This window comes from Mus pahari, chromosome 2 (assembly GCF_900095145.1).
Source record: "Mus pahari chromosome 2, PAHARI_EIJ_v1.1, whole genome shotgun sequence".
Classification (NCBI taxonomy): domain Eukaryota; kingdom Metazoa; phylum Chordata; class Mammalia; order Rodentia; family Muridae; genus Mus; species Mus pahari.
The window spans coordinates 56310224-56326674 of record NC_034591.1 but is presented as its reverse complement, the minus strand read 5'-3'; the positions used below and the strand labels follow the sequence as shown (position 1 = coordinate 56326674).

At 41.2% G+C, this 16451-nt stretch overlaps 1 protein-coding gene across 3 annotated transcripts in view; it reads left to right on the top strand.

Moving 5' to 3' along the window:
- Dgki (diacylglycerol kinase iota) overlaps positions 1-16451 on the top strand; it is a 449040-nt gene that overhangs the window by 306580 nt on the left and 126009 nt on the right. For all 3 annotated transcript variants that reach the window (XM_021190110.2, XM_021190109.2, XM_029534779.1), the window contains one exon: positions 11900-12000. In XM_021190110.2, coding sequence (XP_021045769.1) covers positions 11900-12000 — 101 coding nt within the window. The remainder of the gene's footprint in view (positions 1-11899; positions 12001-16451) is intronic.

Sequence of the window (16451 nt, the reverse complement as noted above, 5' to 3'; positions counted from 1 at the left end):
TGGAAAATTACGAGGGCAAAGCACATAAGCATTGCTCTGGCTCTGTCCCAGGCTGCTTCCACACCAATGCCCACGCTGCAGCCCAGATAACAGGCTTCTTTGGTCTTTATGTAATGCAGGTTTCCTCTTGAGCGCCTCCCCTGTCTCAACTTCATTCCTCTCAAGGAGGTGCCATGACAGCATAGGTAGATAGAACACAGGACTCCCTGCTAACCATACACTTCATGCTTCTGATGTAAATATCGACAGCCCCGCCTTTGTCTGTACATCACTGGCCATGGGTTCATTATACTTCGGCATTTTGTTTTGAAGACATTTTTTAAAATGCAGTCAATTCTTGGGAATGACCTTAAATCTCATTAAAATTTGCCTCAAGAGGAAACCTACACAAGATTGTTCATGGAATTGCAGGTCACTTTTGGTTCTGGGTACTCAGCAGGAGGCTAGGCACTGTACTGCCTTGGAGCACTTAGTTAAGGCCTTACCGTACTGCCTGCAAGAACCCACGTGGATGCTTATGCTTGGTCAGAGAGGTGATATGTACTTAGTCGAGGCTAAGCATCTTATACTGTGAGCACTTTAATAACAGCGTTGGGTAACACTATCATGCTTCTATCACAGATGGAAGACTAAGAAGAATGGTAGGACAATTGCTTCCTAACATACTGTAAGTCAATAAAACGAGGATTAATTTTATTGCTATCTGCTTTGAGGACAGTACTTAAGGTGGACTATCTTCCACCGTAAGATGAATGCATCATCAGTATAAACTCTTGTCATTAGCAGTGTGTGGATGTGTACGAGTGATGTGTTTTTTATCTGATTGTACCAGATAGGCTTTTTAAGCAAAAAGCAGATGTGAGTTATTAAGAATTAAGATTTATACATTTTAGATGTTTTGATTCTTTGAGGCTACAGATTTCAAGTATTGCTGTAAGAAAAAGTTTACAAAGATACCCATGCTTCTGCCTGTAGCATCAGGCTTAGCTGGAAGGGTCATGCTTCCATCTCCACTGAGGGATGGCTTCTGTGGTCTCCTATGGCAGAGGCCAGTGCAGGGCTCAGTACACTTATGTAAGGGCCCAATGCATTAAGGATTCCCGGATTTTAAAAATTATACCATATTGCTTTTAGCATTTATATTTACAGATGAATTATTCATACCTATGTAGATGAATGAGCAATGTTAGGACTCAGCACTTTTTGTATAGTAAGAGTTCACTTCAAGAGGAAGGTGACTATTTAGGAATGGTTTTGCTGGCTTGGGTGTATGGGTCATATTGGGCCATTGTCAAAGTCATCTTTGGCATAAGAGAGAGAGAGTCCTCAAAAGTTTTTTGAATCATACATGCTCTAAGTGTATTTATTGGGTTGGAGAAAAGGAGAGAGAATACTTTATGTGTATTTTGTAGTGAAATTATTTGATAATTTTTTGCATTACCTATTTATTTTGAGGGTTATTGTGCATATGTACAATCACACAAGTCAGAGGGCATTGTGGGAGTTGATTTTTTTTTTCCTTTCACAACATGGGTTCCGGGAACAGAGCCAAATGGCCAAGCTTCACAGTAGGTGTTTTTACCCCTCACTGGGCCATGTTACTGGCCCTAACAAGTATAACTTTTAAACTATAGAAATAATTTAGGTCTGGGCGATGTAGCCCAGTGGGAGAGTATAGACCTAGCATTTACAGGAGCCTGGATTTGATTCTCCTGTAATGTAAAAAGGGAAAACAAACAAATAAAATTCAATCTAAAAAACATTCGGGGAGGGGGGAGGGAAGAGAAAGAAAAAAAAAACATTCAGTAAACACAAAGTCATGGCTTCAGTTTTTCTATATAGCATGTCTTCTATCAGGAGAAGTTGAAGTTGAGGCCTGATTAGACACAGCAGAGATATGTCAAGTTGATAGGGATTTGGGGGACATTGTGAAATTTGAGAAAGTGAATTTTTATTTTACTTTGTCACTACACACACACACACACACACACACACACACACACACACACTAATTCCAACTGTGAGTTTAAACCGAACAAGTTATCCCTCACTGCGTTTGAGCTGACACTTGTATAAATTTGCTTGGGCTTCCTTTACTGAACACCACAGACTGAGCAGCGAAGCCACAGAATTGTGTTTTCCCATAGTTTGCCAGGCCAGACAAAGGTGAGGCCAGGGTTGCCTTCTGAACCCAGTCTCCTGTACTTGGAGACGGTGCCTTTTCCAGTTGCCCTCATAGAGTCTAACACACATCTACCAGGTTCCTTTTTCCTATTAAGTAAAGGGTCTGATGTGCTTGCTTCTTCAAATGATCATTTACTTATTTCCTCGCAAAATACCAATTCTTTGCATATTCCAAGTCCTATTCTGAGATAATAGGGATGTATCAGTTGGGGGTAGACGGCACATCTTGGCTCCTAGCAGCATCGTACTAAATAGGTTGAACCTGGAGTTCAGTTATGTTTCTGTAGATGTGTGCGTGTGTGCATTCCTGTCTGTGTGATCCTGAGTGTCACTAGATGGTTGCAGACTTATGTTTAGTACTCCTCATTTAATTCCTAGAAATAATTTTTATTAAAGGAATAAAGGGTGTGAAGCAAATTGCCCTTTTACCAGAGTAGATTTTCAGAATTCATTACATGGGTTCAGAGTGAAGTTGTTAGTGTGTCTTCAAATTCCTCCTCTATAAAAATAAAGTAGCTGGGCAGGAGGCACGTTAGATTTAGATTAGATCTAAACTCCTAAGTTGTTGTAATAAAATAAACAGGAAAGGACTTCAGACTGGAAACGGAAAGGGAAGGGTTTGTTCTGATCATCTTCACAGACAACAGATTTATTTATAAATGGGTCCTCTACTCAGGAAAGAAGTCTTTAGAATGTTTTGTGTTTCCTGCATTCAAGAACAAAAGAGATGGGTCTCATCCTTTGCTCTAGCACTGTAATAGTACCTGATGTCTTCTGACCCGGACAACACCAAGCATAGTTCAATTACAGTTGGTTTTGAGCAGTTTGAGGGCTTGGCTATTTATTTATTTATTTATTGGGGGGGGGTCACATTACTTATTTATTTATTTATTTATTTGTTTATTTATCTGTTACTTTATTTCTCTGTTACTTTTATTTATTTATTACTGTATCTATCTGTCTATCTATGTGTCTATCTATGTATCGATCTATGTATCTATCTATCTATTTATTTTGGGGTTACATTGCTGACCTGATGATGAACCACAGGGACATTTCATTCGTGAAAGAGCTTGAGTTCAGTTAGGCCAATTCCGTTGAGTTTGTTCGGTCTGTCATAACACTCTGAAACACCCGTATGAAATGAAAAGAGAGCATGTTACAGAAGGCATGAGGACAAAGGCAGGTTGGTGCATCTGCACTGAACATTCAAGACCTCGGCAACTGTCAAAATAGAGCAAGGAAACAAATCAGCACAAAGAAGAAACATTGGTTCCAAAGCAATCAAGATACAGTACATTTCTAGAAGTTTCTTTGATAGCTAGATTACTTTTAAAGTTTACAAATGTGCTTATAAATTTTCTGTGGGTCAGTGAGGTGATCCAGTGGCTACAGGCACTCTCTCTCATGCATGCCTGATGATCTGAGTTCAATTCTTGGAGCCCATATAAGGTAGAAAGAAAGAAATGATTATACAAGGTTGCCTCTGACTTCCACATAATGCCCAGAAACACACCATGCATATAAACACAATAAAAAGAGAAATACATTCTAAGCATACATAGAATATTTATGTGCACTGTTGAGGCATTTAAGATGAATGTTTCTGATGCAATTTTTAAATTAATGTTGCTAGTTTTATTAGTTACTTTCCCCACTGCTTTGGGCCAGTGCCTCACAGGAAACAATTTAACAGAGAATGTGCTTTCTCTGCCTCAGAGTCGAGGGCACAGTCTCTGGTGGTGGGCGAGGAATGGTGCCTGAACACCTGTCAAGATGTGGCTGCAGGAGTGTGAGTCTGCTTGCTCGCCTCTAGGAAGTTGGAAAGCAAGGAAAGCCCCAGTGGTCATTGGGTTTCTTCCTCTCCCTCTTTCTACTGAGACTTGGCCCTAGCCTGTGAGGTGGTGCCATCCAGTTCAGGGTAGAGCTTACTCTCTTCATCCTGTCTGGAATCACCTTCACAGACACACCCAGATGCTGTATATCTCTTAGGTGATTCTAAACCCAGTCAAACCGACAGTGAAGATTCGTCATCACATCTGGCCAGTGCTGACTTTTTATTTCCATCATCTAGCATAATATAGTAACTATTCTCCTGGGAATAGTCTGTGTCCCAGGAAAGCAAGCCTAATGCAGTATTTTCAGTGTCTCGTTTCAATAGGACCGTGCATGGCGAGTGCACCCATTCTAGTCTTTCCTGACCCAGTAGGCTTAGAAGATAGCTGTATGAATCACTCTTGCTATAGCAAAATGCTCAAGGCAGGGTAACTTTGTAAGGAGAAGACCTTTTGATTTCTCTAGCTCACAGCTTCAGAGACTAACTGTTTAAACAGCATGGCACAAGTTCAGTAAGGGCTCACCTTGACTACATTACCTCATGCAGATGACAGTGGCAGTTGTCATGTGAGAATGAAGGAAAGGTCTCTATCAAACATGAAGGTTTAGATTGGAGTCTGTGATCCCTTCCAAAGCCAGTGCCCTTAACTGACCTTCTGTCATGGCCACACTACAGTCCTCTGGAGGAACCACACATTGCCGTAGTATTGGTTTTGATTCCTTTATTGCTTTGTGTTTCCTGGCTATTGCTTTTATTGTTTTGATGGAATGTTCTTAGTCATAAACAAACAGACTTAATTCTTAATCTTTACCCCTGTTGGTTTGTATATTAAATAAGCATTGCAACAGAAAGATGGCAATTTATTTTACCCGATTTTCTGGGTACATTCATTCAAATAACTATTCAGTTCACCCATGGACTTTGGGAGGTTGAAAAGGCACATGCATGCCTATATTTGGAAGCTTAATCCTAGTGCCCATCCTGTTACGTGCGAAAGGCCACACATTCTCTTCTGTGAAATGGCATTTTTAAAAACTCACTCAAATCATAGCACACCCATACTGCTCTCCAACAAAGGAAACTCGATTTGTCAGACGTGAATATGATTTAACAGGATAATAAAACATTCTGGGATTGTAAACCCAATGGAAGCTTTTTAGACAGCAAATAAGTGTGGGATCTTTGTTTGCTAAGTGGACATCGAATCCTGACCTGGGAAATGTCTGTCTTCCTGAGCACAGGACAGCCACAGTCATCCTGATGGTGTATGACTCACATTATTCCATTATGTCTCCTTGGCTCCATCCCAAGAACTTTTCCCAAGGTTCTCCTCTCAGTCAGAACAACAAAGGAACTCTCCCTGCTATTGCAGGCTGCAGTTATGAAAGGACCTCAAGCCAGCATTTTATACTGGAATCATAAGACTTTTTTTTTTTTTTTTTTTTTTTTTTTTTTTAGTAACTAGGAACCCTCTGTTCCATGGATTTGCTTCTTAAGATTAAAATGACTTTGGCCTGATAAGTTGGAAGCAAAGGGACTTAATTCTGCACTTGTCTCAGTTCCAGCTGTTTTTATGTTATTTTTACTGTGCTAATTACAAAGTTTTGATTTCAGTTTTCACTGGTGTATATTCATTGTGTGTGGTATTGGGTTACAGAAGGACATTTTCATTGTATAATGTACTTTGAGCATACAAGTATATAATGTGTTGTTCTCAACATGATTTCATCCCAGTTATTTGAATTAGCAGAACTTTTAGTACAAATCCACATTTTTTTCCTACACTGAAATCCCACCTGTACTCAGTGGTGGTGAGTTTTGCCCTTTTCACCTAGCACCGTGGCATTGCCCCAGTGTTCAAGTTCTTTCAGCATGGAACATATGACTGTGTTTGGGGGGCACATGGAGACATTTTTCCTTGAAAGTTGTCAGCTTAGCATATAGAAGGGCGAGGAGAGTCCACACCCATGAGAGTTACATTTGTAGATGATGTCTGATCACAGGTAGAGATTCTTTTCCATTTGTATAATGGCTGTTAACATGTTGCAAACTTATCATATACTGTGAGAGATAGGAGAGATGTAGATCATTGTCATATGGCTTCAAAAGTGCTCATGTCTTACGTGGAAGGAAGCCAAATCCTGGTGTCCTAATCATGTTTCCATTTCAAACAGTGGGTTATGGGATGGGGATTTTATCTGCAGGGAGCCCCTGTGGGTTCTGGGTGATGGTAGTATTTTGCTCTATGGGAGATGTAAATATCAGAGAAGCACAGATATTAGAAAGATGTTTAGAAGAAGAGGTGCACCAGAAGGAGGACTTCCTGGACGCTTGGGTGGGAAGTCAGAAGACAGCTTTCAACAAAAGTCCAAGGGGAAAAGAGCTGCTGGGAGGAGAACAAACCACAGTGTGAAATGCTGCCAAATGTGAATTAGGGTGAGAAGTAAGAGGGATTAGCCTGCAGAAATGGAGCAGAAGGAGGAAGTGGAGATAAGGCTTGCCATGAACCCATGGAGGGGAAGCTCTAGTTTGGCAGCCAGGTGTTCAATAGCATCAAAAGTAAATGCAGCTCTAGCTTGGGGATGGTATAGATGTTGGGCTTTGGGCTTGGTCCAGATGTGGTGGTTTGGTGTGGTGGTTTGTTTTGAGTGTGGACAGATGCTTTTTTTTTTAAATAGAACTCAGGACCACCAGCAGCCCAATGGGGGTGTCACCTATAACGGGCTGGGCCCTCTCACACCTATTACTGATTAAGAAAATGCTCTATAGGCTTGCCTACAGCCCCATCTTATGGAGCTATTTCCTTAACTGAAGTTCTCTGCTCTTACATGACTTTAGCTTGTGTTGGGTTAACATAAAACTAAATAGTGCATCCCCATACAGAAAAGCAGGCAAGCTGTGAAGGATTCCGCAGTGGCATGTGTCTGGTAGTAGGATCACACGACAGCCCTCCGTTAATGTAATTTTTGTATTATTCTTATTGAGTTAAAAACCTTCTGCACAATTTTAGAATCCTGAGACATTTTTTTACATGTCCAGCAGAAGATAACTCAAGATGAATGTTTTGTAATGAGTTAGCAGGTGTCAGAATTCCATTTTAAATCTCTGCTCAGAAACTGTGATTCAATTTGTTTTATTATAGAGGCCTTCTTGGAAGCATTTATATTTAGATGATTTTCAATGTCAGTTGCAAACAATGTCCAAAGGAAACTTTCAGCAATTTCTAAAATATTCCTGAAGGAAGCTTCAGTTATAATCGTATTTAAGTTGAGCCCCACTGGGCAGCTGATGGGAAGAATTGGTGGTTGGTGCTCCTGGATTAGAGTCGTTTAACTGAACACCATGTATCTTGAGGTGAACTGTTGTTCTTTTTGGTAAAGAGTTCTAGTTATCAATTCTCTTTCCATCTATGTGGATCTCACTAGAGATACAGTAGTAGGCGGAGCTACCATAACCCCGCCTGGATTTACCTCCTGATCTACCTGCCAGACAGAACATAGAAATGGACAGTTATGTCAGAATGGAAAGTAGTAATGTGAAAGTGCCAACCTTTCCTGAAGCCTCATGGCCGTGGTGGTCTAGGGTGACACATAAATACTTACTGGAAACTTGAGAAATGTAACACTCTAGGTGTTGGAATTGCAAGGAGAAAGTGACTCATCCCTCTATGTTTTATGTTAATAATAAATATTTCAGTTACAGGCGTATCATAATATAAGGACTAGTTGAGAGAGCCAGGCATGGTGGTGCACACCTTTAGCCCTAGAACTTAGGAGGCAGAGGTAGGTGGATCTCTGAGTTCAAGGCCAGCCTCATCAATAGAGCAAGTTCCAGAACAGCCAGGGCTACAAAGAGAAATCTTGTCTCAAAATAAAACAAAAAAGATCAGTTAGAAACACACTTTATTGTACCTAGATTATGCTTAAGTAAGAACCTCATATTGACATGTCTTGATAGAATTTAGGGGATTTCATTTTAGTTACTAAATCAAGCCTGAAGGTGGAAAGAGACAGGATTGTGATTGTTTTCTGCCTTGGTAAAGCAAACCAACCTTCTTTGTGATTCTGCATAAAAATCGACACACCTGTATAATGAGTTTTTCAAAAGGGTACACCTTGAAATGAGCCATCTGAGAAATGTTAATTAAGACACGAGATTCACAAGGTATAACATGTAGAATAATTATGTAACTTTAAGGGTCCTGTCTGCAAAATGAATTAAGATTTATATATTTAACATCTTTGAGAAAAGTTTCTTGCAAACATTCACTGTCTATAATTGTATTCTTGGTCAACTGATCTCATAGATATATAGCTCTGAATTTTGTCTCCCTTGAGTTTAATCCATAGCAATTCACACACACACACACACACACACACACACACACACACACACGGAGAAGGAGATGGGAGATGGGAGATCACCAGCAGCATCTATGAAGGAAAAGAGGGTACTAAGAGAATGGCACTGAATACTCAGAGAGTTGTTGCAATGGATCATGGTCCCTTCCCTTCCCACCTCACAAGGCAACTGCTGTGTTTTGTATAGCTGTGAGAGGTGCTTATATGATTACTTTTGACTCTGGTAAGGTGGCAGAAGAATTAAGTGAGAAAAGGACAGGTTGCAATCTCCTACCTCAATAGAAAGGCAATTCACAGATTTCTGGCCCTCTTGGAGGAAACTCAAGTGCCTTATGGAAGCCAAGTTTAGAACTCTTGGTACAATGCCTAAGTCAGCATGGGTTGCCTGTAGATATTGGCATGGAGACAAATTTCTTTATACTCAAGTTAGGAGTCTCTTCTACGCTCTACTAACTTCCTTGGCAAAAAGTAATTTTAGAAAACTAATGGTTAGGCTATTCCCCAGCCTCCCAAGGAACAGCTTTGCTGTCCTCCACCTCAGTCAGCCAGTAATGGGACACTAATAGAATGTGACACAGGGATAAAATTGAATTGCTTGGCTTTCACTTAATTTCAATGTTTTTAGCTGTCCGGTTCCTTGCCATTAGCTGGCTTTGTGAAATACCAAGTTGGAGAATATTCATGAGTCATGATACCATCCAAGAAAGCACACCCCCTCCAAAGACCCTAATTAGAAATGGCTAGGGAGGTTCCTGTATCAGTTCTAAATCTTCCAGTGTCTGGCAGTAGCAGATACTATTGTTGGGCAGAATCTCGTTTAGGGGGAAAACGATCAGGGCAGTTATCACAATGATATTAGCCACTGCCTCTTTGACACTTACAATATTCTAGGCAATTTTTCAAGGTGTATCACATGCACTGATTGGTTCTTATGCTGTTCCTATGAAGTTGACCCTGTTGTCACCATGAGGAGACTAAATCACAGGTGAGCTAGGAGCTGGAAGAACTTTGCTTCATTCAGATCCAGTCAGTCTACATTGGAGTCCAGCTTCTCTCAACAACTGGATTTGTTGCCCCCGGTTCCACACCTACTACTTAGGCAAGGGTCAAAAGTGAGTGGAAGGGAATTTCCATTAATTAGTCTATGGTCTGGTGCCTTAAAAATTATTAATGGGTTTCAGTTAAGTCAATATTTTAAAAAGATTTTAGGTCATCATTTACTAGGAAGCCATACACATGATAGCTTAGCCAGAAGGCTTGGTTTAAGAAAGCTATTACTGCTGTCTGTTGTTAAGTTGTTGTAAGAGCTAAAAGCAATAAGAAGGTGGATGGATAAGAGAATCCAGTGCTGGTTAGTGACAGAATTATTCCATAGCTAATTGTTCTGGAGAAGAAATGAAATAATATGTCAGTTCATTTGGGATCTGCAAAACTCTATTCAAACAGTTGATCCTATAATATGACCGTAGAGGGCTTCAGGGAAGTTTGGAGCTTAGTGTTTCCAGAGGGAGCATTGGAAGGGGCTTGAATCAGTGGACAAAAAATGTGAAGTTGGTAGGTAAATGTGGGCAGACAGGGAGTAGACTCTGATGGTGCTGGTATGGGTGTTACCCGTGGAAGTAGAAGGAAGAACTGGCCAACAGTTCTCTGCATTCTGTCTACAGTTGGCAAGTGCTTTCCTAATGAGGTGTCTAGTAGCCTCTAGACTACTGAAGACAACTAGAGCTCAGTGACATTTGATCACCATCTCTCTAAAGAATATCTACACAGAACTCACTGCACCCCATACTCTTCTCCTGCCTGTCATCACCGGATGTGCAGACATTTCCTAAACATACACACACTTCTAAGTCCTTTTAAGTGCTGAAATTTAGGCCATACATAGTTTTCCATGATCTTTACAGTCGTACTTTAAAGAATGTCATAGTCATATTTCCCTTTAAGTCACTACAGATCTATGCATCCATTCTCAATACCTGCCTCATGTTTTCTTGCTAGGATGTGTCGCAGTTCACTTAACAAACCTTACATAAACCGTTTACTGATAAATAAAACACTCTTGACAACAGGTAGAGATCAGCTGACCTGGCTAAACCATGTTATAGTTTTGCTATCTTAGACAAGGACTCTTGGTATTATTTATTTGTAGTCTCCTGGTCTCAGCATCTCAGAGGAATATTATATAATAGTAAGGTCAAAATGATGAGTGTGGGGCACTACTTCTGCCTTACAGAGCTGTGTGACCTTAAAATAACTTTATATTTTGAAACCACAGTTTTTATCTGTTGGTGACATGATGCTTGTAGGCATGTGACACTTAAGGTCTGGTCTATTGATCTGTAGCTATTCCACAAAACTATATCTCTTCTTATCATGACTAATATACTGGTGTCAGGTTTATTCCCCTGTGCTTCTGCCATAACCAGCACAATGTCAGTAGATTAGCCACCCAATGGTCCATACTTTGAGTGATGGGCCATCCAGCCATCACATCAGTCTCCAGGGCTTGCTCAGGATTAACCTCTTTGTGGTTTTGTATTGGCATCTTTTTTAATACAGTGACCCTCACATATGTCAACCTGCTAGCCTCCTTAGAATCTGTATACTTACATACCTACATTGAAATACTTCAAATGTCTTTCTCCCTTTCTCTCATTGGCAATGTTTATTGCTATTTACTATTAAAAGAACAAACAAACAGAAAACCATAAGCAGCCATCTTGTGTTTGAGAAAGTTCTTTCAACCAATGAAACTAAAATATTCTCATGGACCAAAAGGAATACATTGATCCACAGATGATAACAATTAAGTTTGTTTCCATTCAACTCATGCCTAGGATTAAACCACTTGAAGATGTGAGTTAAGACAAATGCACAAAATCTAGGCAGGTGGACGAGGTGCCTCGGTGAACTTGGTGCTTTCTGATTAACTAATGAAAACATGTCCAGGGTCAGCCTGAACAAGTTCTTTCAGCATGACTTATGTGCTTCTTTCCAAGGCACCTCACAGGCAGCTTCAGTTATACCATCCCTTAACTGAGAGGTGCTTTCCAAGTCTCCTCAGCAGGATGAGAAGGCTCAGCCCTGGTTCCGTGTACTCTAGATGCCTCGTCTGTACTTTTAAATACATTTTCCAGCTTTGACTGTTATAGACATATTTACCACTATTTTGTAGCACTAATATGTTCTCATTATTTTTCATTACTTGTGTATCTAATTTATTATACAACAAAACACACGATCTTATTTGAACTTTTGGCAAACTAATAGCAGATATTACTAGGGATGTTTCCCAGAGCCTTTTTTTTTTCTGGTCCTTTGTTCTTACCTAAATTGTAGTTACATTAGGTTTCTAGAAAAGGATTCTTCAGACAATTTTTGTGTATTTCTGGTTGGTAAACAACCCTTTTCTTTTAACCCACAGGAGATTCGATCACCCCTAGTCTCTCCAGGACCCTTTCTCATTTTCCAGTTCCGCTCCATCACTATAGCTGACCACTTGGTTTTTGTCTTGCAGTCCCCAGTCTGTCCCAGATCGCCTGAGGATCCGTGTGAACAAAATCAGTTTACAAGACTATGAAGGACTCCATTATGACAAAGACAAACTCCGGGAAGCTTGTAAGTTACCAGTGCCTGAGGGGCACTTGGTGAGTCTCTTTGGTCTTGGTTCCTCCGTGTTTTGATGGGTAGAGTCATTGGTCCTCCTTGTCCAAAACTGTAGCTGGAGAAGGGGAGAGGGAAGTGCACATAACAAGGGAGCTCCTGGTGATGATCTGTATGAGCCAAAGGAACTGGGAACGGTGAAGGGAAAAGGCAGATCTGGGTGTTCTGATGCGAGTGCTCTTGGATTATACACCTCTGTAGCCTTAGCTTTATCTAAAAGGAGATCTGCAGAAGGTTGACACAGAAACATCTAGAAACTTAGGAACCTCTACAAGTTTCTTTGTGGAGCTTGGTTTGTGCTATGGATCATCAGCAGAGTTATCTGGAAAAGTCCACCAGTCCCTTCAGCTCCTGTACTGTTGTAGGATGTCACACCAAAGACCATGATCCAGGAATGCTGAGACAGTAGGGTGATTGACTATGTTATAGGGGAGTACTGTTTCTGAAGTTGTAGTTTGAGTCAACCTATGAATTATGTCAGTGCTTATCTTCCTTGTATATCCTTGACTGCACAGCTAATTGTTAATTTATGTCACCAAACAGTACTTACTGGACATTGTTTATATTCTGATCGCTACTTTAGATCAGTTTCTACACCATGATTGATGTTTAGACATCATTGGGCAGAATACATAGTACATTGTTATCGTAGGTGGAACATGTATTAAGGTTCTGGGTTATGATACCTCTTACTTGTGGGAACCAGTAGTTAGATACAATAAAATGGGGTAAGGAAAGACAGTGCTCAAGAAAACAGACATGAGTGTCGCTAGAAAGAAGGGACTTAATCAAACCAAAGCTTCATCAAGCCCACTATCAATTGGCCCACTGTGGATCTGAGTTGTAGAAGAGGCCAGTAGTTAAAATTGGGGAAAACGATGCTGGAGAGGGAGGGCAGCAAGGCTTCTTGGGAGAGTTGCTTCCAGACTCTGCCGACTTACAACTGAACTGGCACAAGCTTTATCAAATGGAAGACCTTTCATTTGGGTGTTGGGTTTTCTGGTATCTGCAGATGGCAGTAAGCAAGGGGCCTTTCCGGTAGGTTGTTCACTGAGTCTCTGGGAAGTTCTGTGAGGAGATTCCTTTTTTTGACTCTCTCACCCACTGCCTGCTTCAGTGAGCATCCTCTTCCACAGACATCAGTACCTTATGGTTCCTGTAAGCTCTTTCCCTCCCTCCCCTCTTCTTTGGCATGAAAGTGTGAACTGAAGGGCAGAAGCCATTCTCTGAGTCTCTGCATTTCTTCCTTTTTGTTAAGAATCCATTATGAACTATGTTTTCTAATATAAATGAGGGTATAAATGACAGATTAGTACAAAGTCCCATTTAACGCACTGACAGAGGAATAAGCACATGTATTGAGGAGGTATAGCTACAGCTGGACTAAATTGACTTTCTGAATCTACTCACAAAGAGCAGCGTTCCATGCCTCCTCTTTTCAGGATTCCAAACTAATAGCTTCTGATTATTCAAAACCACTAATAGCTTCCAATCATTAAAAACCAATAAAAGATGATGCATCTCAAGTCCTGTTTTCCAGCTTATCATCTGCTCTAGAGAACTTGGCTGGGAGTGGGGCACATCTGAAGATTTTGGCTGACTGGAGTTTTAAGGCTTATCTGTAACGTTCAATTATCTGTTTTATCTCCTCTGGGCCTCTATCTCTCCATTGTTGCTGGAGGTAATTGTGATTTGAGTTTTTCCAGGAAGATGACATTTCCTGGCAAGGGCTTTCTTGACTCATCCTATCTTAAATAATAAAACTTCTGTCCAAGCAAACTTCTTAAATTGGGAACAGTGACTTGGCATGAGCACAGGACAGATAAATTCAGCGGTATCTCTGGAAGCCAAGAGAATGAAGGAACTCGTAGAGGGGAACAGAAAGGAATTATATTAAAGATCTGAGTTTGAAAGGAAAATCAATTGGGAGGAAAAGCTGCTAAGTCAGCCGTTTCGCTTTTAACAAATGGTGGTGAATACTTGGGACCGGCAGGCGCACAGGGAAGCTTAGCTCTGGAGGCTAAGGATTTACTGACCCCTGCTCCTAGCTCTGGAGGCTAAGGNTAGCTCTGGAGGCTAAGGATTTACTGACCCCTGCTCCTAGCTCTGGAGGCTAAGGGTTTACTGACCCCTGCTCCTCTTGCCTTGCACAGAGTCCACCGTGCGACTGACTACAGATCCACAGAATGGCTGACAGAGCTCAATATGAGTGAAGGCCAGTTCAAGTTCATATGTGATGTGCACGCCAAAACACACATTATTTCAGATGCACTAATTAAATGAACTTCCCGAAACACGTCTAGATAGAAAGGGCCCCAGAAAATTGTACTCTGATCGGAATTCTGGGAAAAACAAAGCAAACTGAGTCCACCCAGAAGCATTCATTTATTGGGGACCAAGTTTCAGCTGAGCAGTGGTAGTGCTATTTAAAATAATGGTTCTTGATGACAGAGCTGAGTGATCTATGCAGGCTCCGCGGGCTGTTTGCCAACGGTACATAATTGTTTCCTACACGTGTGTCTGGCTGGTTGTTCATATCAGAGTACAGCTTTGGATGTGTGCTGCCTAGCAAAGTCTTGCTACCATCTTCAACTCAGGGCTTCTAGCAATCCAGTGTGCCATACTGTCCTGCTTATTTCAACAGATGGAAGCACAACTTTACTATTTCAGACACTTTCTGTCTCTCTTCCATTAAGCTCCACCTCTCCCGTGGACCTAGCCCTAATGTACAAGCATAGGGTATTAAAATGTTCCACGGGCTCTCCCTTCAGCCCTTGTTGATAAATTTAGTTATTACTTAAAACTGTCTCTTTGTTGCTTATGATGTACTAGTTCTCAGGGTAATGGTGACAACTTTCAAGACAGGAAGAGAGAAAGTAAGGAAAAAGCCAAACCAAGTCTCTTAGAGTGACAACAGAAAATTACTACCATTAACTGAATGAGATATTCAAATGAGTCAGTAGTAAAGCACAGGTGTAATTACACAGTCTGTGAACCAAGAAGCAGCTTTTGACATGGTTGTAGTTCTAGCTACAGAAGAGACTTAACTGGACTTACAGTTCGATGTGCATAATAATCTGAGTGAGGTCAAAATTTACCTGACTCCTACCCAGGCTTATTACACTGCACTTTCAATTGATACACATTTTTTTCTTTTTCTTTTTTCTCTCTCTTTTTTGTTTTATTCTTCTTTTCTTTTCTTTTCTTTTCTTTCTTTTCTTTTCTTTTCTTTCTTTCTTTCTTTCTTTCTTTCTTTCTTTCTTTCTTTTTTTACATATTTTTTTAATTCAGTAAACAAATGAGACAAGCTTTCTGGAGATACAGACCCCTGACTCAGGGCCCTGTGTGCTGTGCATGGGAGGGGAGTGGGATGGGGGGAGCGTTCACATCTGCATGGTGACAAGCATCTTAAATTGATGGGTAAAGGGAGCTGAAGCCCCCAAGTGACAGGGATGTTTTGGACTCAGAGGTCAACCAGAAGACTGGAGGCAGTTTGGATTGGTAAGACGATTGGAAGAGAATCTCAGAGTTTTGTATTAAAGGAATGTGAAGCAAGTGAGGGGCCCTGTGTGAAAGGGTCTCATTTCAACACCAGTGGAGTTTCTGTGAGAAAGGGTCCAAAATGGGAAACTGTGAGCATGTCCAGGGAGAGGGACAAAGGTCTAGGGAGTCCACGTTTTCAAGAAACTGTGTAAGTGAGAGGGGTGGGTTTGGGGAAAGTGCTGACTGAAGGTTCCCTTTAAGAAAGGAACCTTAAGGACCCATCAGCAGCCACCAAACCCAGATACTAATGCACATGCCAGCAAGATTCTGCTGAAGGGACCCTGATATAGCGCCCTCTGGCGAGGCTATGCCAGTGCCTGGCAAACACAGAAGTGGATGCTCACAGTCAGCTATTGGATAGAACACAGGGCCCCCAATGCAGGAGCTAGAGAAAGTACCCAAGGAGTTGTAGGGGGCTACAACTCTGTAGGTGCAACAACAATATGAACTAACCAGTACCCCCTGAGCTCGTGTCTCTAGCTGCCTATGTAGCAGAAGATGGCCTAATCGGCCATCATTGGGAAGAGAGGCCCCTTGGTCTTGTAAACTTTATATGACCCAGCACAGGGGAAGGCCAGGGCTAAGTAGTGGGAGTGGGTGGGTAGGGGAGCAGGGGTGGAGGGGGGTATAGGGAACTTTTGGGATAGCATTTGAAATGTAAATAAAAGAAAAGAATAAATAAATAAATAAATAAAAAGAAATTACAATGTGCTTCCTTTAGGCAGCATGTAGCAAATATAAGAATCTACATATTAAAAAAAAAAAAAAAAGAAAGGAACCTTATGCCGGGTGTGGTAGCTCACACCTTTAGTCCCAGCACTTGGGAGGCAGAGGCAGGTGGATTTCTGAGTTCGAGGCCAGCC